Source organism: Phyllostomus discolor, chromosome 12 (genome assembly GCF_004126475.2).
Source record: "Phyllostomus discolor isolate MPI-MPIP mPhyDis1 chromosome 12, mPhyDis1.pri.v3, whole genome shotgun sequence".
NCBI lineage: Eukaryota > Metazoa > Chordata > Mammalia > Chiroptera > Phyllostomidae > Phyllostomus > Phyllostomus discolor.
Genome location: NC_040914.2, coordinates 64,419,528 through 64,445,774, shown reverse-complemented (window position 1 = coordinate 64,445,774; position 26,247 = coordinate 64,419,528). Strand labels below are relative to the sequence as shown.

Below are 26,247 nucleotides of genomic sequence, written 5' to 3'. Positions count from 1 at the left end.
TAATCAAGCACCTACTGTGTACCAGATACTTAGCTTGATGCTGGGGACACAAAAGAGAAGGCCTTCAAGGCCCCTACCTCCTAGAGAATGATCTTTGGTGGGGGGGGGGTAGGAGAAAGAATGGGGTATAAGAATGTTTAGGAAAGGCTGCACAGACCAGGTATGTCTGAACAGAGTTTAGAAGGCTGAATGGGAGTTTGTAAGTTGGAATGGGAGTAAGGTGGAGGGGAGAACGTTGCAGAGAAAACAGGTATAGAAGAATGAAGTAGGAAGACATTCTTCTATCACTAACATGACATAAAATTTTGGATAAGATATTTATCCTCCCTGACTCTAAGTTCTACCTGAATAAAAACAAATAGTGACACCCACATAGCAAATAAAACTAGTGGATTATGAAACACCTTACAAGGACAAAACGGCACCCTCACACCCACAAGGTAAATGCTACCGCAACTCAGGGGAGACGTGCTCTTGGAAAAGGCACTTAGAACAGTTTATCCTCATGTTGACTCTGGTTTTGGCTACATAACGTTTCATTCATTCTTACTTCTGACCTCTGCCCCCGGCTGTAATTGTTTTTCCACAGAACTGGACCAGCAGGAGTGGAGGGAATAATTCATGGACTCCCAATGGGCAGCAGGTTAAATGACTGTCGGGAAGAGAATAGCAAACCTATGATCTCAAAATAATTCTTTGGTCATTTGCATCCAGCATAAAGCCAGACTTTAATAAGACATGTGATTTAAAAATAAATGCTAATATTATCTGCATAATATTCTGGTATTAAATTATTTGATATGACTTAAGCATGTTTCTGCAAAAACCATCTCACACCATACTGCTAGAATCTAGCATCTAAGATTGGCCCAACAGTTCATTATGTCATTCCCTTGCTCAACAGTTGTAATGAGCCCTGCTGAGGAAAAGATAACATTAAAATGCCCCTAACCTTATATTCAGATTTCTATAATTGGGCTCCATAATGCCCTCCACACCCAGCCTTTATTTTTTAAATTTATATATAACTGGCACATAACATATTAGTTATTCCCAGCCTTTTTAACTCTTTCTCTGCAGAAACCCTATTTTTTAGCAAAACTAGTTTGCTCAGTGTCCCTAAAACATGACATACCATGTTTTGTATAAAAGATCCTTGACCTTTTATAAGGATGATATTCTCACCTTCCCACTCCCATACCCGGCTAGGCTGCTAGATGTATTTTCCTCTGAAGATCCCTAGTGAAAATTCTCTTTTTCTTGTTTATGTTAATATAAATAATGCCTTTAAAATTTTTATTTTTATTGTATTTTTTCCATTACCATTTATCCCCCTTATATCACCCCCTTACATCCTCCCTCAATCACCACATTGTTATCCATGTCCATAAGTCCTTTCTCCTTTTTGCTCAATCCCTCCACCCACTAACCGCCCCCCTTCAATACCTGTCGCCTGCTCTCCATCTATGAGTCTGTCTCTGTTTTGTCTGTTGGTTAGGTTTGTTCATTAGATCCCACATATGAGTGAAATCATACGCTATTTGTCTTTCTCTGACTGGCTTATTTCACTTAGTAGTATTCTCCAGGTCCATCCATACTGTTGCAGAAGGTAAAATTTTCTTTACCCCTCCCCTCCCCTCCTCTCCCCTCCTCTCCTATCCTCTCCAGCCAAGTAAAGGAACTTGGCTGTATTGTGTAAATGTCCCATAGTTGTTTTATCCACTCATCTACTGATGGACACTTGGGCCGCTTCTGTATCTTGGCAAGTATAAATAATGCTGAGATGAATATAGGAGTGCTTGTGTTTTTCTGAATTAGTGTTTTGGGTTTCTTCAGATATATTCCCAGAAGAGGGACAGCTGGGTCCAAAGGCAGATCCATTTTAAATTTTTGATGTATCTCCATACTGCTTTCTACAGTGGTTGCACCAGTCTGCATTCCCACCAACAGTGCAAAAGAGTTCCCCTTTCTCCACATCCTTGCCACACCTGTTGTTTGAATTAAAGCATTTTTTAAAGCAATTAAAATTTCTCGACATTATTTAGGAAATGTCAGTAATAACGATTGTTTGGTATTGTGTACTGAAGATAATAGTAAGGATATCTAGACTGAATCATATCCACTTATTTACATTCTACCCTTAAGTTCAAAATGTACTTACGGGATTTTGATTATCTTTTAACTAATCTACATAATATAGTAAAATAGAAAATCAAGTCCCAATGTTTAAGGAATGACAATTGTACTTGAGGAAGAAAAGCACTTTAATTTGTGATGACAATTTTTTCTATTGTAGCTTCATTGTTTAGTTATGAGGAATTTTGCATCTGTTATGTGCGAAGCACTAAGTTCCTTCTTAGATTTTCTTAAAGGCGAACAAAGGTTCATTCATTCATTCCTTTCGCAAGCTTTCATGGAGTACCTTTTATGTGCCAGGCACTGTGCTAGGTGCTAGACGTACACTGATAAAAAGTGGCCCTGTCCTAAAGGCGCTCCCACCATTAGTTGGAGGGGCAGGGATAAGGTTTGTCACAGAGCTATGTCCCAGGGACTCTGTATTAATTATCTAATGCCATAATAATGCTGAGTAACAACCAACCACATAGCTTCAGTGTCATACAGCAATAACTGTTCATTCCTCACGTGTCTGGGGTGGTTGTCTAGGCAGTCCTGTTGATTTTGGTTGGGGGCCCTGAACTGTTTGGAGGTTACCTGCTGTTGGCTGATCTAGGATAGCCTCACCATGATGATCAACTCTGCTTCATGTGTCTCTCACCCTCAGGGCAGTGGCCGAGACACAAGAGGAAGGGCACACTTAACTACATGAGTAATTTTTATACCTCTGCTTAAAAATGTCCCATTGGTCAAAGTGTGTTGCATGGCTGAGGCCAGAATCAGACTTATGGCACAGGACACGGATACAGAGACAGGAGAATTGGGGTGGTCATTGTGACCTATGACGGGCTCTGAATAAGCAGACCTGGGACACCTAACTCATGCTGACGTGGGCTGAACTTTGAAACAAAGGTAGTTAGCTAAATCATAAAGCAATGGAGGTACTTTTATAAGATCAGCCTGCATGACCTAACAACTTAGAAGACCGTAAGTACATCTGCGTCTTTGCTTCATAGGATGTACACACCCTCCTTATAAACCTTTTCCCTATTTCTTGTTTGGAATTTAGATGTGAGTCCTAGATATGCAGCAGCCTTTGTATGACCATAGGTCAGTAGACCGAAGTTGTACAGAAAGATGGCATCTAACAGCATCAAGTCACCGAAACAACTCCAACTGAGTACCTGTAGCCTTCTTATCACCTGGGTCAGCACCCAGAACCCCTGTAAAATCCCTGCAGAATTTTCACCCTGCCCTTCAGTATTTCAGGCTCCACTATTACTTTCCTTCCTTCAATCAAAAATCCTGTTTCTTTAGTCAAGCTGACTCCAAATGCTCTTACATCTTTAGCAGAAGTGGTGATACTATTTATCTCCAGGATGGTTTCTCAATTTCTAGAGTGTCAGGTGCTCTGGATAAGACAACACCCCTCCCCTGGCCTCCACATCATCATTGCTAAGAGTAAAGAGGGGGCACCTTGGACTCTCCTGGCAAATCCTTCACAACTCCCTTTCCTCCGGTATTCACAGTTTAGCTACCACTATCTGCTTTGAGACCAGCATTATCCATATCACGATTCCATTTATCCTGGCTTATGCAAGTCATACAAGCAGCCTAGGATCCTAGGTCAGTTCCTTGTCTCTTGCATTTCAACCCAAATGGCCCTATAAATCTGTTTTCTGACCCCATTTCCCACCCTCCCCCACCTCTCGAAACCCTTAGGAATTCATTGTCAGTAGTGGCAAAATTTCTCTTTTTTTCAAATCTGAATTTTTTTCTTCACCTTCCTGCTTAAAGGAAACCTGGGACTCCTTTGAGGAAGAGCTTCCTCTGAAGCAGTCTCAGAGGTAGCTGGTTTTCTCCCACACCCCACAGTGGAATAGGTGTCCTCCTTGTTCCTCATCGTTGTTTCCAGACCATTCTGCCTCCCTCCTTCCTAAAACTGCCCAGCTTTGATTCTGATGGTAACCAGACTATGCTACCCCCGCCAAAGCCTTACATACTCTCACTTTCCAACCCTGCTCCTACACAATCTCATTATTGTTACTGATGGTCCTTCCAAAATGCTAATTTCTGAAATCTTGACCTCCTTTTCTTTAAAAAGCTTGTCTTCCTCCTTAGCTCAGTTATTCCCCTCATATCCTTGTTTCACCTCTTACCCAGCTTAGATTCCAGGGCCCATTACCATAGCCACTCTTTGAATATACCCTTGGTTCCCTTTCCCCTCTCTTACTTCAGTGTACTTCCCTGACAGAACACAAGCTTTGATTAAATCCAACTCCCCACCTATGCCACCGCAAGTGTAGCCACTGGACATGGCTGCAGAACTCACATGTCTATACTGACTGTCCTCACATTCAGTTTATGACTGCTCACTTTGAAAAGGCCATCAGTGTCAGTCATCAATCCTTCTTACATTATTCTAGAACAGTTGCAGATGGCCATTCCACATCATCTCCTCTATCTTCAAACTTTCCATAAACCCCTCCCCCACCCCAGACTCAGATGACATTATCTCCCAGTTCACTGAGAAAATAAAAACAATAGGACAATGTCCACAAAGTCACAGAACATCGTCCCCCCACCTACCTACATCTGTACTCAGATACTCTGCCTTCCCTCCTGTTAATAAGGATGAAAGTGCATGTGCTCCAATTTGGGGCCAGCTCCTCCACTTGTGTACACCTGATCCCATCACTGCAACCATTCTCCTCTCTCTGCTGGATCATATCCACCAGCAAAGAAACAAGCTGTTATTTCTCCCATCTAAAAAACTGCTTCTTGTTCTTACTTCCCCTCCCAACTACTGCCCCATTTCTCCTCCCCTTTAAACAGTGAGAGCTGGCTCTCTTCCCTCCCCACAATTCCTTTCCTTTCATCAGATTTTCATGCTTATGACTCCACAGAATATCCTCTTGTCAAGGTTATTAGTGACGTCCATTGGTCAACATACAGTCTTTATCCAATGGTCAATATACACTCTTTATTCTTCTTAATCTTTCTGAGGCTTTGAATACAACTGGTTATTTATTTCTCATTGAAATATTTCTTCTCTTGGCTTCGAGAACACTACACTCACCTATTTTCCTCTTAACTTGCTGCTGACTCCTTCTAGGGTTCCTCTGTCTCCTTCTCTACTTTCTCACTCTTCTTGAGTGTTCTCATTAGCCTCATGGCTCTACATACTACTCTGTGTTGATGACTCTTAAATGTATATCACCAGCCTGGACCTTTCCTCTAACTATAGATTTATATATCCAACTGCCTATTCGGCACTCCCAGTTGGATGTCCAATAGGCATCTTGAACTTAATACATCCAAAATTAAACTCCTGATTTCCAACCCAAAACCAAATTCTTTCCATTTTTTAAAATACTCACCTGAGCTATTTATATTGATTTGGGGGAGACAGACAGACGTTGATGTGAGAGAAAACCACTGATCAGTTGCCTTCTGTATGTGCCCCAAAGAGGGATCAAACCCACAACCTAGGTATGTACCCTGACCAGGAATCAAACCCACGACCTTTTGGTGTATGGAACAATGTTCCAACCAACTGAGCCACCTGTTCAGGGTTCAATTATTCCTATTTTTTAAATGGGTAACCATATCCTTGAGTCAGTCTTGACTCCCTCTCTCACTCTCCTACCAATAGCTGGTCCATTGGTGAATTACTGACTATAACTTTTTAAAAAGATGTTTTAACAGATATTTCAGAACCCACTACCTCCATGCTGCTAGTCTCTTGCCTCACCTCCTAGCTGATCAATCTCTCAGCTTCTGCCCTGACCCTCTAATGATTTATTCTCCTTACTGTATCCCAAATTATTTTTTTTAGAACATGAGTCTTCCTAAACAAATACCCTCTTGTAGTACCTCATTTCACCCTAAATAGAAGTCAAATTCCCACTAATAAGGATTACCACATTCCTACACAATTTATCCCACTCTGCCTATTGTTGCCTCTCAACTTCTTCTTAAAAAAAAAAGATTTTATTTATTTATTTTTAGAAAGAAGGAAAGGGAGGGGAAAAAAGAGGAAGAGAAACACTTAAATGAGAAAGAAGCATCAATTGGTTTGCCTCTCTCATATGCACTGAATGAGGACCAATCCCACAACCCAGGCATGTACCCTGACTGGAAATTGAACCTGCAACCTCTCACTTTGTGGGGCACCACCCAACCAGCTGAGACACACAAGGTCAGGGCATCAACTTCCTCTTTTAATACTCCCCCCACCGCCCATTATGACCAGTAACATGGTTTTCTGTATGACTCCTGGCTTATCACCTCTGCACCTGTTGTTCTCTTGCCCAGCGTGTTTTTTTCCCCTCAGGTATTTTCTTTCTTCTCACCTCCTTCAGGTCCTCCCCAAAATGTTACTTTCCCTGACCTCTCTATTTAAAATTGGGACAGCCCTCCTCCCCTGGTCATAATCTCTATTTTTTTCTTTCCTTATTTTTCTCCATTGCACTTAACCACAAGCTGGTATGTTACACATTTTATTGATCTGCTTGTTCCCATCCAAGAGAACACAAACTCCACAAAGGGAGAGAATTTTGTTTGCTTTGTTCCCTGCTATTTTGGGGACCTAAAGTAGACCCTGGTATGTGATAGGTACCCAACACATATTTTTGGAACTTACTGCATGAAGATTATGAGAAAGAGTAGAGAGACACCAGTTCTTAAAAGGTGTTTAGAACAAGCTCCATTGCAGTTTTCATCAGAGGAGTTATCGGAATCAGATCCACACAATGAAAGATCACTCTAGCTACAGGTGGAGCAAAGACTGGAGAGGGAAGGATTGGAGCTAGAGAGAATAGTTGAGGAGTTGTTGCCAGAAATTCAAGCAAGAAAAATTGAGAAACTGAGCAATGACTGTGGTGTGGATGTAAAGAGAAGGGGAGCAAATGTGACATTTAGCGGTAGAATAGGCAGACCTTGGTGATCAGTGTAACACTCAGAGTTGCAGCCCACTAGAAGACACCCTTTTATCCTCCCCAGATTGCATCATGGATTACCTCTGGCCTTTGGAGGTTTTTGAAAGCTTGGAGGTAGAATTATCAGATCACATCCTGGCCCTGTCCCAGGTAGGCAACATCAAGTTCCTAAACCACCAAAGACATACAAGATTGGGCTTTATAAGGAACTCCTGGCTCTTTATTTCCCATTTTTCTTACCTCTCTGCCCTGTTAGGGGCCTCAAGAAAAGAAGAACAGACAAGAAACTTAATACCATGTTTACCTCTTCCTTAATCCTGACCTACCCTAATTCAATTTACTCTCCCACTGTTGAAACGAATACTAATGCCAGGGAATCTCTACCCAGGCATCCACCCCCAAGGCCCAACTCAAAGAAGCAGGTTTTACTGATGGCAATTGTTCACTTGATAATACTATTTACAGCAACCAAGACTCCCTTCCTGGAACACTTCTTCAGAAGGTGCTGGCTCCCTAGAATGCAGAGGTCCAGCCTCTATAGCTTGCAGACACTGAGCCACAGCAGAAAGCTCCAGTCCTCCGGAATCCATACTCTACACCCAGCCACTTAGCCAGTACCCTAGTCAGGCCTGAAATCAGACTCTGGTAAGCAACACAAGGCGACCAATGCAGGGAGTGTAGTATCACTCAAGCTTCAGGCCTTGACATCCACACCGCAGGCTGATGCTGAGTAAAGTGAGGAATGCTGGCATCCCCACATGAAAAGGAACTCAAGGAAAGCCTGACTGCTCTTGTAGTGTCACAGTGGACAGGAAAGACATGCAGTCCAGGATATCAATGAAGAAACTCTGATCCTAGTACACAAGGAGCTATGGTCTGGGTAAAGGTAACAGAAGTGGGTAGTGTAATTGTTGCCACTGGGAATCGTGTTCTTCCATGGGATCATGAGAAGCATTTCATGAACCCACACATGGGAGGTTGTGACGTGGCAAGGTTTATTTGAGTGGTAATCTGCCCCTAGGTTTCCAATGTCCCATCTCTGTCTGTCCCACCATGGGTCAAGTTCAACATTGTCTACAGTGAGGCCAACACAAAGGCCAGTATCCAGAGTTTCCGCTTCACATTAAAGCTTAGTCCTTCAGAGCCTGTGCCATCTGCTGCAAGCCCACACAGCTGCTACACCCACCTAGTTGTGTGTGTTCCAGGGCAAGACAGAGAATGCATGAACAAACAGGGAGTGCAGATCACTGGGCAAGAGAGAGAGCTTCTTTGTACCCCTGGGGTTATAACCAGGAGCTTTCCCAAAGTATCTAATCAACTGCCCAAGCTTTCACAGGCTCATGATGGGTTCACCCCCTAGTTAGATTGACAGGCCTCTATGATCAAGCACCACCCCTGTGCTCCCCAACTACCTGGTACCAGAAGGGCTGGGTGGACAGTGCTCCTGGGAGATTTCCTATGCTCCTAGGATTGTCTCCTCTGAGGCAGACTATGAACAAATCCATGAACGTTATAGCTTCCTGGCTAAGCAAACAGGCTTATGCTCCCCAGTTTACTGAGCTCAATATCTAATTCCCTCTGTTTCCTTCCTTATTAATAATTAGCTAACTATCTACAGTAACACAACCAGCAGAAAGATCCTTCTTGACCTCTAAGAACATGAGACTCTGGCTCAGGGGCTGACCCAGGGTCTCTTCACCTAGACTGTGCAGATGGCAAAGATCCAAGGACAATGGGGGGAGCACAAAGCTACGCTGAACAGTGGTCCCTGGAAGACAACCATTATGTTTGGAGAAGCACCTGAAGTACATGCAGCCTTTTGCAAGGATTCTTAATTTAGGAGGACCCCTTGGAACTGGGTATGATTTTGTGTTTGTATGATGAGCAAATATGTATTTTTCTGGAGTGAAGGTGTTTATCTTTCATCAGATTTTCTGAGGCTGAAAGGAAAGAGATTGGATCTGTACAACCTTAACTACATTGTCCAACATGGTAACATCAGCCACCTTTCAAGTGTTCAATGGCCACATGTGTCAGTGGCTGCTGAATTAGTGTAAAATATAACATTTCCTCATCAAAAAAAGTTCCATTGGACAGTGCTGCCTTAGATAAATGGTACTTTCTCTGTGAAATTTCCTTCAGAAGGCTTGGATATCAGACTTTGGCATTCAAATTTCTTCCCGGTGCTGTGGCATACTACAGGCCATACTATAGATATTGGTAGCCCAATATCTGAACCTGCTGACTACCACCTACCAGTGACCAGAAGCTAGTGACCAGAAGATGCTTTTCTCTGGCCTCTTGACATTCTACCAGCATGAATCCCTATCAAGAAAAAGATGGTAGGTGATATGAATTATTTAGGGATTATGGTGTTTTTCAGTGACCTCATATTTGGGCAGTCTTCAAAAAAGCATGAAGAGAACATTATAAAGGCCTGGATTAAAACTATCAGTGTTTGCCCTGGCTGATGTGATTCTGTGGGTTGGGCGTCAGCCTCTGAACTGAAAGGTTGTCGGTTCGGTTCCCAGTCGAGGCATATGCCTGGGTTGCAGGCCAGGCCAAGGCCCGGGCTGGGGAAGGCAGGTGATTGATGTTTCTTTCACACTATTCCCCCCTCCCTTCCTCTGTCTCTGAAAAATAAACAAAATAAAAAATTTTAAAAAACCTGTCAGTATTCACCAATGATTGACAAAGGTGTTGTTTCTCTCTTCTTTTCACATGAAGTTAGTAGATACCCCTATGCATTCAGCAAGGACTGGGGATTACATGGTGGGACAAGGAATTTCGGCAGCTTGTTGCTGTTGATGAATGCTAAATTTCTATTCCTATAATTGTTGAAAGAGTTTCGTGTTTGTTGACAGTTCCCAGGAGTACAGCAAAAGGAAACAGGCTCAACAGTCCTGCTCCATGATAATGCAGGAAAGTAGCATTGCCTGCTAAGTAAGCCTTTGATCCCAAAGGTTTGGAGGCTTTGATCCCAAACCTGGGGTTAAGGCCAGGCTTTGCACTCTAAGCCATATTGTTTCATCTGGAAAATGTGGAATACACCCCATAAGATCACGGCAAAGTCTGAATATGATATCCAACTAAGTGTGAAGTGCAGTACCTGGTTTGCAGCAAGCTCTGAACAAATAGCAGCTATGATTATCTTCTTTCAGGTCTTCATGCTCCGTAATTACTTACTGGGGATGCCTCTGTTTTGGATACCCTAGATTTTTAATTACTGTGAATACTATTTCTTAATTAATGTCTGCTTCTAGCTTGGCCTTTCCAATAGTTCTTCCTGATTTATTAATTACAAGTTAAAGACACTATGATATGTGGTGTTACATGTAAGCAAAGAGATGGGGCAGCTACTTGTACTGAGGCCTGTGCTAACTGCTTTGTTAATTATTGAGATCACTGTATTCATCACAGAGTTATATGTAAGAGGGAAAATTGGAAACAATCGGAATGTTTGACAATAGAGCACTGAAATATTGACATATGGCAAATCCTTTCAAAGTAATGTCCTCCATAAATATTTGTTGACAAAGGTAAATGTTTATGATACAGTGTGAAGTGAATCAAAGCCAAACACCCCCCCATGTCTCAGAATCTTCTATAGACATGTGCCAGGAGACATGTCTAGAATGTTTAGTTATGGCTCTGGACCATAGACAACTGAAATGTCCATTAACATCATCATGGACAAATTGTAGTGTAGTCACGCATGGAATACTACACAGGACTAAAAACAAAAAACCTGTAACTATATTCAACATGAGGGAATGTGCAGGGATAATGTGAAATTAAAAAAGCAAAGTACAAACAAATACATGTAATATGATTCCATGTGTATAAAGATCAAACTGAAGAAAATTTAATTGTATTGCTTAAGGTGATAAACTACAAGGAAAATCAAGGGACTACTTACCATTAAAGTGGGCACCTCTGAGGAATGAGGGTGGGGGAAGGTCATGGGAGGGCAGAGATACTTAAGCAGCTTTGGCACTGTTCTGGGTCGTTGTTTGTTTGTTTTTTACGTAGAAGTGCCTTTATAGTATTAGTTAAATTGTATCCTTGTGCCCTAATTTTAATTCCATAGTTTAAAATGTTTTAACTTAAAATAAAGACCAAGGGAAAACAAGTACAATACAAATCTACATTTTCCAGTGTGATCTCAAGTTTACAAATTTTTGCATGCATGGGGTGGGGGGTGGGAGAGTGAATCAACAGTGGTTTTCTCTGAGCAGCAAAGTGTAAAGGAATTCATATTGTCTTCCTTGCACATTTTGTATTTTCAGTGTTTTACAATTAACAAGAATTACTCGGATAATAAGAATAAAAGCAGAACTACCAACTTCCCAGTTCTGGCTCTTCAGTTTACATCTCTGCATGGAGTCACTTTGAGGAAGAAATTTCTCCACGCCTGAGAGAAACAGGGAGGGAGGGATGGCCACACAAGGGAAATCGGTACAAGGAACCACCACGCAGTTGGTCTTTTGTGCCAGCGATAAGGCCTTAGGGGTCTCAGCTGATGGAAACCAGCAGATACTTCCCAGATCACCCAGAGCTCAGACACTTCTGCCTGCTCTCTCTCTTTCAAGGCCTGGAAAATGAGCCAGCAGCTAAGTAAGAAGTAAGAAGTTATTGTGATTCAATAATCACTATCACTTTTAAACTCATTATTATCATAACATGTCATTGGGGCATTACATGTATTAATCCAATCTTAACATTCACAAAAATTCTATCAAGTGGGTATATATGCATATTTTACACTGAATTTTACACCTGATTTTACACTGATATTCTAGGGCTTAAAAAAGGTGGAATGACTTGCCCAGATGTCTGAACCCAAAGTCAGTGACTTTTACACTCCACCACAATTTATCTTTATTCATGCACAGGTTGTAAGTTTTCTCGTCTACTGTTTTTGTGGACAAAAAGGGGCCACATACTAGCCTGACAAGCTCAGGGGTGGCCTGCGTGGCAGCCTTACAAACTGAGGGACCTAAAGTAACCACAAAGGTTACTGATGGTCTGAAATTAAAACTTTCTAACTAAAAGTAGTTTATGGTGAGTAGTCATGTCTTAGGTTGGAATCTAACCTGACAAAAGTCTATCTTTACCTTAATTAAGCCTGTCTATTGTTTTACTGCATCTAGGGCAACATACTTTTGGAATATCAAAGTAATTTCCTTTTTCCAGACTCCTAAGCACAGGCACTGCACCAGAGGGAGACCACAAATCCCCTTCTGGTTATTATTACCCTGTTAATTGTTGAATGTTAACTAGCCTATACCCACCTACCTAAAAGAAGTGCCTATCATCTTACTTTTTACCCAATCCCAAAGGTTCCCCCACACCCCACCTTTGCTTTCTCCCTCCTCCATAACCTTTCACCAATGGATTTCATGTAACCACCTTATGTCTTCTCTTTTGATTGTAATGTATAAAGTAAGGTGCAAAACTGCCATTTTCTAGAGTATTTTCTCAGTCTGTTAAGATTTTCCTTCCTGGCAATTGTCATTAGTTTGGTTCTAACAAACTCACAACAATTCTCTATAGATTTGAATGTTTCTTACATTGACATTTTATACTCAGAACAATCATGTGAAATAGACACATGAATAGTAAGAAGCTATAATATTTTATGTTAACGTGTTCCTTTTTTTCTGTGTCTTCATATACATCTAGTTACTACAGTTAGGAGTGAACAGTCAGATGCAATCCAAAACTAGCTTTCTCATTCCACCCCCTTCTTTTTTTGCAAGAGGTAAGATTAAGACAGAAGAGTAAGGTTTAATATTCTTCGGGCATTTTGGTTATACTTGGTGATTTGCCTATCAACCTCAGTTCCCAGTTTCCCAGGGTTCTCCTTTTTTTTTTTTTCTTTGCCCTAAGGGTGTTAACCTTTTCAGCTGCTTTACAGGAGTGTACATTCCAAGATCATCTCCAAGTTGCTAGAGAGAACACTTCCAGCCTATCTCAAGCAGTCTCCCCACCCCTTGAGTCTCTCAGTGTTAAAGCTGCTAATATCAAAGCTCCCTGGTAGTGAATGGTTTCTCAACCCTATCTTGGAAGGTGGGTCATTTCTTTGGCAGAAGGGAGAGGGCAGTGGAATTTCCTCTGAGAAAGGACAGTTATGCAAAGTGCGAGGAGGAGGAGGAGGAGAAAACTGAGAAGGGAGTTGGTGAGTCAGAGGAGAAAAGCTGCATGGCTGAGCTAGCAGTGAGCCTCTCTAAAGCACAAGTATTAACAAGGTAAGAACGGTTTTCTCTGTATACACCCCTAAAGCAGGGCTTTTTATCCCAGGGCTAATGGAGCCCAGCATCAGGTAACCCAGGGCAGCTAAACTGGGAATGCAATGACAATGGTGATGGAGGGGTGCTGATTCACAATAATCTGGAGAGTCTTCCTGAGAAAGCACAAGTTGCCAGCTGGTAGCTCCTCCATCCCCACATTGCTCCATCCCTAAAAAAAATTGAAAGAGCCTAGAATGCCAGGGCTGTTCTTATGTATATTTTGTAGCTGGTCCCCTGAAGCATCTAACTTTTTCAGATCCGGGTTTCAGAGCTCAAGTCTCTACTTTCTTCAGCTCCTCTGTGTAGGTGCTTGGGTGTTAAAGAGCGGCAATGCAGAGAGCTGCAAGTTTTCTCTAACTTAGGTGAAGTGCAGTGTGACAATTGAACACTCTGGGACCTGGGACCCAGAAGACCTGGGTTCTGATTCTGGCATGGCTATTCTCACCATTGAGTCAATTAATTAAACTTCAGTGTACTTATTCTAAAAAAAATGGGGATGTGGATCATCACTGTCCCGTACAATTGTACCTTGAAGATACCGTGGGTTTGATTCCAGATCACAGCAATCAAGAGTGTTTCACAATAAAGCAAGTCATAACCTTTTTACTGGTGGAGGTATTGCCTTCAATTTGTAAAAAATTCAGTATCTATGAAACTCAATAAAGTGAAGAGCAATAAAATGAGGTGTGACTGTATATCTAATTGGATTGTTGCCCTAGATGTCAGAGCTTTCAGACTTGTGGAGCACCATTCAGATGAAAAGTAAGACTAAGTTATGAGGCCAGCACATCAGACAAGGCAAAAGAGACATCTATCTTATATAGCCTTGGACAAGCCTAGAACTTCTAACTGGAACTGAAATACACTTTTTTATGTGCAAAATAAAAATCTGGCCTCTGCCTTCCTCACGCAGCTCAATGAGGACACTTTAAACAGTAAAAAACGCTTTACAAATGTTCATTCATTCATTCAGTATGTGTTTCTTGAGCACCTAATATGTGCCAGGCACTGTCATTGGCATTAGAGATAAAGCAACAGCAAGGACACAGGTCCTGATCCCCCGGTGCTTTCAGTCTAGTGACAGTTTGTTACCTTGGGCACCTGTTGCCCAGCTGGAGATAAGCACCTGGGTGTTGGTTTCCTTAACCCAGCTCTGCTCTATTTGTTCTCTCTATTCTCTATCTGAACATATCTTCTGCCACCTATAATTTCAGGTTGTACAGGCATAATCTCAGCAGAGAATCTAAGTTAGCAACGTGTCAGGGGCCGAAGTGCAAGGCTCTTAAATTGATGTCTATATGTTTTTTCCTCAGTTTCTTCATTTTTTTCTAAAAGGCTATACTGTACCTTTCTGGGGGACATCTATAACTCAGTCCTCTGTAATCAGGCTGCTCAATGAGGCCGGCAAACTGTGGCCCCTGTGCCACCCCAATGTCAAGATCCTAAAGTTCTCATGACTCTTCAATGACAGGCCTGTCCTTTGTGTGCCAAGATGATACCAGCTGTCCATCACTGAGGTGACATCTTTAAATTATTTTGGGGTGGTCATGATGGGATGTACTGAGGGTTTCTTTCTCTTCTTTTTTCCTTTTACCAACTGAGCTGGTTACAGCAAGGAAAGTAATCTGAGTCGTGTGTTGCTCTGCAATGGGCCTTTTTTTTTTAGATTTTATTTATTTATTTTTGAGAGAAGGGAAGGGAGGAAGAAAGAGAGGGAGAGAAACATCTGGGGACCTGGTCTACAACCCAGGCATGTGCCCTGACTGGGAATTGAACCGGCAGCCCTTTGGTTCACAGGCTGTCACTCAATCCACTGAGTCACCCCAGCCAGGGCTGTGATGGGGCTTTTATTTCTAACTGATAAATGTTCCTTAAAATAATGTTCATTTCTCCCAGTTTTAGTTAATACATGCTCAGTGTGGAAACTTTTCTTTTTGGAGTCAGGTTAGCTTTGCCATATTGCATCAGACTTATACCTCTGACTTATTAATATCTTGCTCCATGCAAATGAGATACTATAGGTTCTGTGCTCAATAATCAACAGAGTCACCTAAATATTAGTAACTGATATTAAAGAGACATTCGTGTGCATTTTAGAAAAGGACAAGTTTCAATTTCTAATGTAACTCATTTAGTTATTTGCTTTCTAGCAGTGACTATGCCTCTTCCCACAGTCAACCATTCATTCATTCATTCAACAAGTATTTGATGAGCCCTAATCACGTGTAAGTTTTATGTACCTGTAAATAACATGAGACACAGCGTTTACTCTTAAATTACAACAGCCAGTGGAAGAGACGTTCATCTACAGCTGTTTACTATAGAGTGAGAGATGGATGCTAACGAAAGTTGGGCACACCTAAATCTCATGGGAATGGAGATAGCTTCTGGGGAGAAAGCTGGTACATAGGCAGAATCTTGAGGGACTAGTGGTCTTTTGAATGTCTCAGGGCTTCTAAATAACTGGGGAAGTTGGGAAGAATGGGAAGTAAAGTCTGGACCCTAAGCCACCAAAAAGGAAGGGAGTGATGGGTGATGAAAGATTAGATCATCAAGGACCCTGGGTACAAGACTTGGGGATCCAGAGTTAATACTGTATGTGTTGGAAAGTGTGGGGGAGGAAAAATAATTTTCCTTCTACCCTTTTAAGTTCTGGCTGAACTAATAGTCAAACTAACGTGAGGCCTTAGCTGGGTAGTTCAGTTGGTTAGAGTGTTGTCCCAATATGCCAAGGATGTGGGTTCTATCGCTGGTCCACATACAAGAATCAACCAATGAATGCATAAATAAGTGAAACAACAAATCAATCTCTCTCAAATCAATCAATACAAATTTTTTTTTTAAAAATTAACATGGTACAGATTAACAGAAGAAAAGGACCAAATTTTCACAGGGGGGGTCCATAAGAGTATGAGACCCGAGGACTGATTGGGCAGTTAAGGCTTATATGCCATCTTGAGCTAAGGAGAAGGGAACAGTAGGGGGTTTCGGTTAGGACTTCAAAGGGGAGGAAGTAAATTCACATAAAGATAGAAAAGCTAACATTTTGTAAATAAATATTTGCTAGGACATTTTTAACAATGGGGCACAGGGAGGACTTTGATCATACTTAGTTTATATTAAACTATAATTATCCATCAACAATAGGTTCCCTTCCTGGAAACAAGTCTTCTATCTAAATTCCTTTATTCAGTTAAGGAAAAGGTTAATGATTCTTTCTAAGTCTGTTGTTTCTTTAAAACAACCAGCTTAAAATAATATTTTGGAGTGACAAACTGCTTCCTTCAAGGATTTTAAGGAGGGGAATGACAAACTTGTGCTTTATAAAGGTAGTTTTTTTGGCAACAACGAATGATGAGGAGAGCTGAGAGACAGAAGAGGCTGCTCACTGTCAAAGCCAGGCTAGAGAGGAGCAGAGTTCAGGTTCCTGCAACAGGGAGGGTGGCATTCAAGCATGCAATTGAACAGCCAGAAAAGAACACTCAGGAAGGCGGACTAGAGACTCTGAGATGGAGTCAGGTCACAGACTTCCCCAAAATGCTTGTCAACTCCAAGGACTACAGAGGAGGTAAGCACAGAACAGTCAGGGAAAGGTGTTGGTTCGTTTAGAAGAGATTGCCATAAAAAGCCTGGGGTTTCCTCTTCTTCAGGGAGCCACATCACCTCACTCCTCCCAGGGTTTCAGGAAGGTTCATCTTTACCACTGATTACAGTATCTGCAGGAATGAGCTGTGCCCAAGACACACCTTAATGTATCTCTAGCTGTTCTGGTCATTCTGTTATGGGTTGCCAAGATCCAGAATGTGTCTAGATTCCAATGACAAGAGATGGGACTCACTATACAAAGTCATACTTTCTTTCTGCCCAGGGAAAGAAAAAGCAGAGAAAGAAGTCAGGGTTTCCATGGGAATTCTGAGAATCATGGACAACTAAAGCCTGAGGACAACTGGGGACAGAGTTAGAGACCCAGCTCCGCCCTGGGGGGGAGTGGGCCAGAGGCCAGGTGCTACTGGCAGGCAAGGAGGGCTCAGAGCCATCAAGCCCACTCAGGGCACTGAGTTGGCTCAAAGCCAGGATAGGGGGAGGGAAGGAGTAACTTTGTGAAGTTTACTTTTCTAGTCCCAAGGAAATGTTAGTTTTTTCCTGAGCTGATTTTAGACCCTGCTTATAAAATTCTATCCCAGTTTCCTTACAATTGTGCACAGGTTAATTTCTTCTCTCCTTTACGTTCCCCTCTCTCTTGCTCCATTGTTTCCCATCTTTGTCCCAAACTTATCCTCACGCTCACATTGCCTTTGGAGAAGAACTCTTGCTAAAGTCTTTGTGGTGTGGGGTGGGGGACATGGGGGTGGGGGAAGAGGGTGGGCCACTATCAATAATGGCCTAGTTTCTGATCATTTCCTCTTGGGCTCAAGTTTAAATGAACTAGGCGCACACCTTAGCCATTCCTGTACTAACCTAAAGGGCCAAGACAGGAATTACCACTCATTGACATTTTCCTCATATATAGCAAAGTGCTTTTCGGCAACCAAGGAGAGATGATCCTCACTGGATCCCTTGGGCACATAGGGAGGAAATGCATTGTTGTAATGAATGGAAGAGAGGGATTTCTGTGTCACAGCCACACAGGGCTTGGCCTAGGTCATCGCACACTTCCCAGAAGGTTTAGGGGACTTCCATGGGAAGCCCATGAACTGGCAAAGAATGTTCTACCTCTTCAGGAAGCCAGCAGTAAACTCCGAGCATCACATCTGTGGCTGCCCAATTCCTTCTCTAAACTCCACTCCCTAGAACTGCTGAAGCTGTAGACACAGAGAATGGTTTATGACGAAGGCTTTATGAGCAATAGATAGCAAAGGTACATATCAAACCATGAGTACATATATCCATACGCACAGTTTATGACCAGTATGAAGGTTATACAAGCAAAACATAACAAAGGCACATATGTCTATACTCTTTGACTTAGCAATTCTACTTCTGGGTAATAAATGTGAACATAAAGGTCATTATTGAAATTTTTGAAATGGTAAAAGGCTGGAAATAACTCAAAAGCCCATCAATGAGGAAATTGGTTGAATAAATTATGGTATACCCACACAATAGAATTCTATGTAGTGGTAAAAAGGAACAAGGAAACATTTTAGGTAAGGCCACTGAAAGCTTTCCAAGACATATTGTTATGTTAAAAAAGCAAGGTGTGGCACATGTGGATTACCTTGCTACTATTTGCATTAAGAAGGGGGAAAAATTTAGAATACATGTACATTTGAATTTTCTTGTCATGCAAAAAGCAACTGAAAGGACATATTCAAAAGAGACGGTGTTGCTACCTTGAAGCAAGTTTAGAGATAGGCAGATGGAGGATGGGTGTTAGAGGTAGACTTCTCACTGACAGTGATGACAAAAAGACCAGCTAAGAAGTAAATATTAGCTGTCAGTAAACAGAGAAGATGTTACTGATTCAGAAGCTGATAAAAATTTTAGGTGTTCTTTCCCTCAGAGTGATACTATGACCCGTTTAAAGAAGTATGTCATTGCCCCTGTCTACAAATAGCACTAGTTTTCTAATTTATGACTTTAGGCCTCCTCCACAGACACGCTGCTTGTCACGGGAGTACCCCTCACCTATCACGTGACATGTTAAAGACCTGGAGTGTGACAGGCGAGGCTGCAGGCTGACAGGTACTCTCCTTATTTCTTTTCTGCATGCAGAATCTTAGGAAGCCTTCTTTTAAATTCTGAGTCTGTGCATTTAATGTTCATAATAATGACACTTTTTCTGTATATTGTTTTTGTTTATTTGATTGTTTTTTAAATTTTCTAATTATAGTTAATATTCAATATTATTTTAATTTAGTTTCAGGTATACAGTGTAGTGCTTAGACATTTATATAATTTATTAAGTGGTCCCCCAATATTTAATGCTTTTTAAAGTAATTTGAACCAGTGACTATCACCTATTAAGAGCTTTTTAAAAAACTGATAAGACCTGTCACCAGGAAAATAGCAAACTCTAAATCCAGCTCCAGCTACTGTCTAGAAATATACCTTCTCTTTTTTATTAAAGCTTGAAGGAAGAATGTCTGGGTTATATCTTGACATGCAAATTAGCACCTTGCTACTATTAATATATCACCCTTTGTGAAATAGCTATTTTATGTCAATAGTTATGTGTGTCAGGAAGTCACCCCCAAAAATACAGAATCATCTTAACCCCTTAAAGAAGGTTAAGATCTATCTCCCTTGGAATAAATCCTAGCATGGCACTGAGAACCATGGTCTCTTCACAGAGAGCGAGCCCTGAATGTGGCAGGAGTAAGTTCAGGACCACCACCAGTCTGTATGAGCGTCAGAGCGAAATGCAAAGTGAAGTTCACTTCTCTAAATATCTCACATCCAACAACTGCAACTCAATCTAATATACTCGTTCTATTGGACGAAGATACTTTACTGTCACCTACCAGAACATTTTTTTAATAATAAACCTTAAACTCGAGATGAGATGGCATTCCCTGGGCTTGTACAGTACACACCTGCCCCACCACACGGGGCAGCCCTGAGCAGGATGTGTCCAGGGGTCAAGCACTGCCCCCAGCAGCAGCACGGTCGCTGACAGGCCAGTGTCACTACTGCAGCTCTCAGGTTGGCTTGCCACACTTTATAGAGTTGGCTGTTAAGGAGACGATTCAACCTAAATAGTTTCAGGTGATTTATTACCTACATATATGTGGGGTCAGCAGTGGGTCAGCTCCTCATATCCCTAGTCCCACGAGATGAGACCAAATCAGGGGGGACCATGTGACACTGAGGCGATAACTCCAAACTAAAGCCAAGCAGCTTTATAGCATGCAGCCACATTAGGGGACTGAAAGTCCTGTGCTTAATTGAGATAAAGGAAGATAGTGTGGGGATCTCAAGGTAGGAGGGTGGGTGATGGCCTCATGGCAGTTCCTCCCAAGCCACCTCATCTTCCTTCATTTCAGAAGGAATCACAGGGCTTTCAACCAAAACTTGGGCCAGAATGCAGTTAAGCTTTGCCCCATGGCCTGTGTGAAGACATCACCAGGGTGCCAGGAGGGGGATGTTCCCCTACATTGATGAAATATGGCTGAGTTCAGACATTTTGGTAACTCAATGGACAAGAGAGACCAGGAGGGAGAAAGTAAAGAGCCTAAAACAAATAGAACTTATTTCCAAGGGACAGGACTGATTCTCAGGAGGATTTGTGCAATTGCTTACAAGAAGACTCCAGCTCTCTGCACTGCTCATTGGTGGGAGTCAGGGAAAGGTGGCTTTAGCTAGAAAGGGGATAGAAGACAGACACCAAAACAACAGCCTATCACAGCCCCTCTGCTTGTTCCTTAAAGGTCTCCCACTTCAGCAAGATGAAACTGCCCAAAACAACACCACTGTTGTTGTTCCTGGTCTCCCAGATAGCCATCTGCCTCATATTCACCCATTTGTACAGCTTCAACTTCAACTCCCCATCTACGAGGGAGGGGCTCAAGAACACGCACGTCTTGGTCCTGTCTTCCTGGCGCTCTGGCTCTTCTTTAGTGGGGCAGCTTTTTGGGCAGCACCCAGATGTCTTCTACCTTATGGAGCCTGCCTGGCACATCTGGATGACCTTCACACAAAGCACACCGTGGAGGCTGCATATGGCGGTGCGGGATTTGATACGTGCCATCTTTCTGTGTGACATGAGTGTCTTTGATGCCTACATGGAACCTGGTCCCCGAAAACAGTCCAGCCTCTTCCAGTGGGAAACCAGCCGGGCTTTGTGTTCCCTGCCTGCCTGTGACATCTTCCCGCAGGATATGATCATACCCCAGGCTCACTGCAAGCTCCTGTGCAGTAAGCAGCCCTTTGAGGTGGTAGAGAAGGCCTGTCGCAACTACAGCCACGTGGTGGTCAAGGAGGTGCGCTTCTTCAACCTGCAGGTGCTCTACCCACTGCTGAGGGACCCTTCACTCAATCTGTACATTATACACCTGGTCCGGGACCCCCGAGCGGTGTTCCGTTCCCGAGAACACACCAAAGGGGATCTCATGATTGACAACAACATTGTGATGGGGCAGGAGCGGCAGAAACTCAAGGAGGATGACCACCTCTACTATGTGTTGCAGGTCATCTGCCAAAGCCAGCTGGAGATCTATAAGGCTGTGCAGACTTTGCCCGAAGCCCTCAAGCAGCGCTACCTGCTCATGCGTTATGAGGACCTGGTCCGGGACCCCCTGGCCCAGACTGCTCGAATGTATGAATACGCAGGGTTGAAATTCTTGCCCCACCTCCAGACCTGGGTGCATAACATCACTCGAGGCAAGGGCATGGGTACTCATGCCTTCCTTACAGATTCCAGGGACGCCCTCAAAACTTCCGAGGCCTGGCGTTCGTCCTTGCCTTACAAAAAGGTTTCTCGGCTTCAGAAAGTCTGCGGTGACATCATGAAGTTGTTGGGCTACCGCCTTGTCAGATCAGAGCAAGAGCAGAGGAACCTGTCACTGGATCTTCTGTCTGCCTGGAACCCCACCAGGCAATTCTATGAAGAGGATTAGGAGGCTCCGTCTCCACTCGGCACCAGCCTCAGCCACGTTAGCTGAAGGCTGCTTCTAAACCTTAATCACCCATATTTTGCCACGTATAATGAGCTCCCGTGTATAATCCATGCTCACGTTTTTGTGTGCATTATACACAGGATTATTACACCCATTATTATATCCATGGTATGTAATCATTATACCCAGGTATAATGTGCATCCTTATTTTTCCCTCAAAAATTTGGGCAAAAAAGTGCACATTATACACAGCAAAATATGGTATGTCTCTGCCTGTATATATGTGAACACAAGTTGTGTCCACACATGCTCAAGCTGAGAAATCTTTGTAGCTCTACTGAGGTCTAGAAAAGAGACTCAATAACCTTATGTGAGTAGCACATTCCCCCACTGAAAAGGGAGTACTGCCACCTTCTCTTCTTGGTCTTCCTATTTGTGTATACCTCAGAGACTTCATGGCCTGGGGTCCTATTTGGCACTACACAGTATCAGTGGAGTAAATCCACTAATTTCTCTGCCCATATATTGCCCAGTGGGGAAGGAGAGAGAGAGGAAAAATCAGGGAAATGGGTCTTTCAGTACAGATCCCACTAGTGCATTCCACAGGGATGTGAAATCTGAGCCCTGGGAGCTCCCAGTGGATTCAAAAAGCGAATGAGGAACAGGGCTGGACGCTTACCCATGAGTCTGGCCATCACAATTATCCATTATTGCAAACATGAAACAAAATCTCTACACAACAGAGCAAGCTCTTAAGTTCATGCGGTGGCTGGGCCTGATTTAGATGCCACTTCTCCGCACTGTTTTCTTACTACATGGAAGATTTTGACCTGTGAAGCTGCTGTTAAGGTTAAAATTCCAAAAAATAAGATTGTGTTTGGAATGTCCCCTTTGCGTGTTCTAATTTTCTTAACAGTAAATGCTCATTCTTAGAGGACCCTAACCTAAGAACATAATCATCTTCATATATATCTTTTTCTTTTGCTATTATCTACCACTCACACAGAAAAATTACCAAGACAATGTTTGTTGTCAGATGACAAAGTCTAAACTGATCAACACTAATTGATACATTGTCCTCTTAAGAAGTTGTAGAAAGTAGATAACTAGTAACTAAGCCCTTTCTCGTGTGAGGCATAAGTTGTAATATTACCATATGCATCAATCTAGGGTCTGGGCAAAGAATTCAGGTTCTACCTCAGTCCTGGTATAGTAGGTGCTATTTAGCTCTTCCTGGTCACCTCTCCTAACAAGAAGGGATGTTTCTCCCAGTCTTTGCAACATTCCCCAGATCTAGTTGTGCATTACCATCAGTTAAAAATTTATTTTGCCATGGCTTACCTTAGATTTGCTGGAATAGGAATCTCCCAGGGCGAGGGATGGGAAATATATATATATATATAGCAAGTGATCCAGGTGACTCTTCCATGGCCAGCCTGGCAACAGTATAGCCTGCCCTAGACAACAGCACTATTGGCCTTCTTGCTCCAAGACAGGTGACTTTCCATGACATGCCAAGTACCTACACCACTCACTCCTGACACTGGTGCTGTCCTCAGGCTGGAGGGAACAGGAAGGTCTATATCTGTCTGGAATTCCTTGGTCCTCTGAGTCCTAACTTTTTAAATAGTTCATTGTCCAAACCTGAGAGATAATGTCATTTCATCTTTCCTTGTGTTCCCACTCCCATTCTGACATGGTCCTCACATCATAAAGCTCCTTGAACGTCAGATAAGGGTCTCTCCCCCTCTCCTCTGCCAAGCAGCTTTTGGGCTTATCGCCACCAAAGACAGTTGAGTAGCTACCTTTGCCAGCTGGGTCTTTGAAGTTAATTTATATGGGGCTTTAAAGAAGTGAATTTATTCTAAGATCCAATCCCAAGCCACTCTAGACATTCCTCAAGAGCCTAGGATCTCCCAGGCAAATGCTCTTCCCTCTACAAACATTAAGACAGTGTAGCATAAAATCACGCTATATCACCTCTTTAAAAATCCAGTGTTGAGAGATACTTAGTGAGCAATGGAACAGTCTCCTGGCCATGCGTTCTGGTGGCTGACACTGGATTCAGTGATGAGAGTGGCAGTACACCCAGATGATGAGAGTGATGAGAGTGGGATATGGGGAGTCTGGGGAGCTGAGAACCTGTGAGGAGCATAGAAGATGGTGTTCTGGGAAACAGCCTTTCTAATTTAGAGACATCTGTTCCATCCCCAAATCCCAGCAACAGAGAAGGCATCTGCTTGTCTCCTCAGCCTATTTAGCTACATGGGGCCTGAGGATGTTCAAACATAGATGAGGGATGAAGTTGATCCGAATTTCTCAGGGCTAGTATTCAGATTTGGGGAACAAGGTCTCTTGTGTCTAGATCAAGCATAACGGCCTCAACTGCCTCACTTCAGGACAGAAATTCATGGTTTAAAAAAAATCATACTGGGTAACTACCCTAAGCTCTCCGCTTTGGGGACAGAAAGGAGTCAAACATTGTAAACAGTTTTTTTTGGAGGGTGAGAAAGATAGTTTTGAAACAAAGGGGCTTTCACTGTAATTTACTGTTACTATGTGGCTTCATTTTCTACATGAGAGCAATTGCTAAGTTTTTAGTAAATGTCAATCAAAACTATTCTTTCAACTTATAAATAGTAGTTATGGAGAGAGATGGAAGGTTAAATCAACTTGTTATTTTTGTGCAAAAATCTGCCATTATATTGTCTATAACATGTATCTCAGAAAATAGTTTATAATTTACTGTGATTTAAACCCAAGCTAAATATAAATTAAGTTTATTATGTACATTATCATGACGTCTATTAAATTACTTTCACAGACCAGCAAAGCAAAATTAAAAATGAATATATGTGAGTGGCATAGGCCAATTAACAATAAATCTCTGATAATCATTAGCTGGGGATCCCCAATATCCTGGGATTTCTGCTGAGGGCTATGCCCCTCTTGTGCATAAAATGTTCCTGGTCATTCAGAGAAAGGTTATTTTTTAAGTACAGTATTGAGGAAAAAGTAATTATAAATAACCAGAGTAAACAGATTTGAATACAGCATTTCAGTTAAAGGGTTTCTTCATTCAGTTCATACGTTTAATGGACATCTACTACGTGTCGAGGAATGTCTGAGGTGCTATGGACACAGCACCAAACAACAGGCAAAGCCCCTCCTTTCGTGCAGCTTATATTGCAGTCATGCTATGTCTCCCACCTGGGATACCCTACTCTGTCCCACCCCAGTTTCTCTGGCTTGTTTTTGTGATCCCCCAGCTCACAATTAAAGCACCTCCTCTGGGATTTTCCTGCTTTTATCCTTAAGCCTCTATTGAGTGTCACTTACATAGGCTTTCTACTATCATAAAATTACCATACTATAATAAAACCCTCCAATTTACAAATTTTAGCTCTTTGAGGGCAGACACTACCTTTATTCACTCTGGTATAACCAATGCCTAGCACAGCTCCTAGCACACAGCAGGCACTCAATAATTTGTTTAATGAATGAAACGATCTCGTCTACATTTTCGTAAAGGGCTCATTCTTTATGTAATACTTAGATAAATGGCCAATCACAGAATCTTCTATTCTGAGAAACACAGTGATGTTTAAAGATTCAAATAAGAAAGAACTGACATTTAAAAGTTTCCTGTTTGAGAGAAAGAAGGGAAGTTGAATCTTAAAGCGGACAGCTCAGAAGTGCTGAGTCGAGCGGGGTGGCAGGTGGAAAGGGAGGAATAAAGCAGAGATCCGAGAATTAGGTTGACTAGTGTTTCTAATAGTGATATTACCGAGGCAAGAGATCATTGTGTTGGTTTTCTGAGGAGCTGCATGTGTTCGCAGGGTACAGCATGTGAACTCATGAAGTGCCATCTGGAAGCATCTGGCAAATATTTGCTTACTGATTGCCTTCCAATTGGTTTTTAGCCAAATCTCCAAGCAGAGAGTTTCTAGCTTGTTTTTTATTGCTTCTCCACCATTGTGTTGGCAAAGTACAGTTAAAGGAGTGGCCTAGGAGAATAGAGTCATCTTTGGTTCTTTCTTGTCTTCTACTGTCAACATCCTATTCATCAGCAGAGCCTGTCAGCTTGACTTCCAAAATATACCCCGAATCAGACCACCTCTCCCCGTCTCCAATGTTACAGTGTGCATCCAAACCAACCTCAAACGTCACCTGAATTACTGATAGAGCCTCCTAGCCGCCTTCTTGTCTCTTCGTGCCCTCCACAGTTCGCCTTCCATTTACTAGCCACAGTGACCTACCTCAAGGGTAAATTAGATGTCAATTCTTTGCCTACAGACCTCCAGTAAATAGCCCAGGTGACTGTAAATTGGACAATGGACC

The 26,247-nt window shown here is 42.4% G+C and overlaps 1 protein-coding gene across 2 annotated transcripts; it reads left to right on the top strand.

Moving 5' to 3' along the window:
- Positions 1-12,964: 12,964 nt before the first annotated feature.
- On the top strand, positions 12,965-24,550 carry CHST4 (carbohydrate sulfotransferase 4). 2 transcript variants are annotated; one of them, XM_028501988.2, is made up of 2 exons: positions 12,965-13,306; positions 20,719-24,550. In XM_028501988.2, the coding sequence occupies exon 2, from the start codon at positions 20,737-20,739 to the stop codon at positions 21,904-21,906; it is 1,170 nt and encodes a 389-aa protein (XP_028357789.1). In that variant the 5' UTR covers positions 12,965-13,306; positions 20,719-20,736; the 3' UTR covers positions 21,907-24,550. The 2 variants fall into 2 exon arrangements, with proteins under 2 accessions (XP_028357789.1, XP_035868051.1); XM_036012158.1 differs by lacking the exon at positions 12,965-13,306 and adding an exon at positions 18,030-19,033.
- Positions 24,551-26,247: the final 1,697 nt, after the last annotated feature.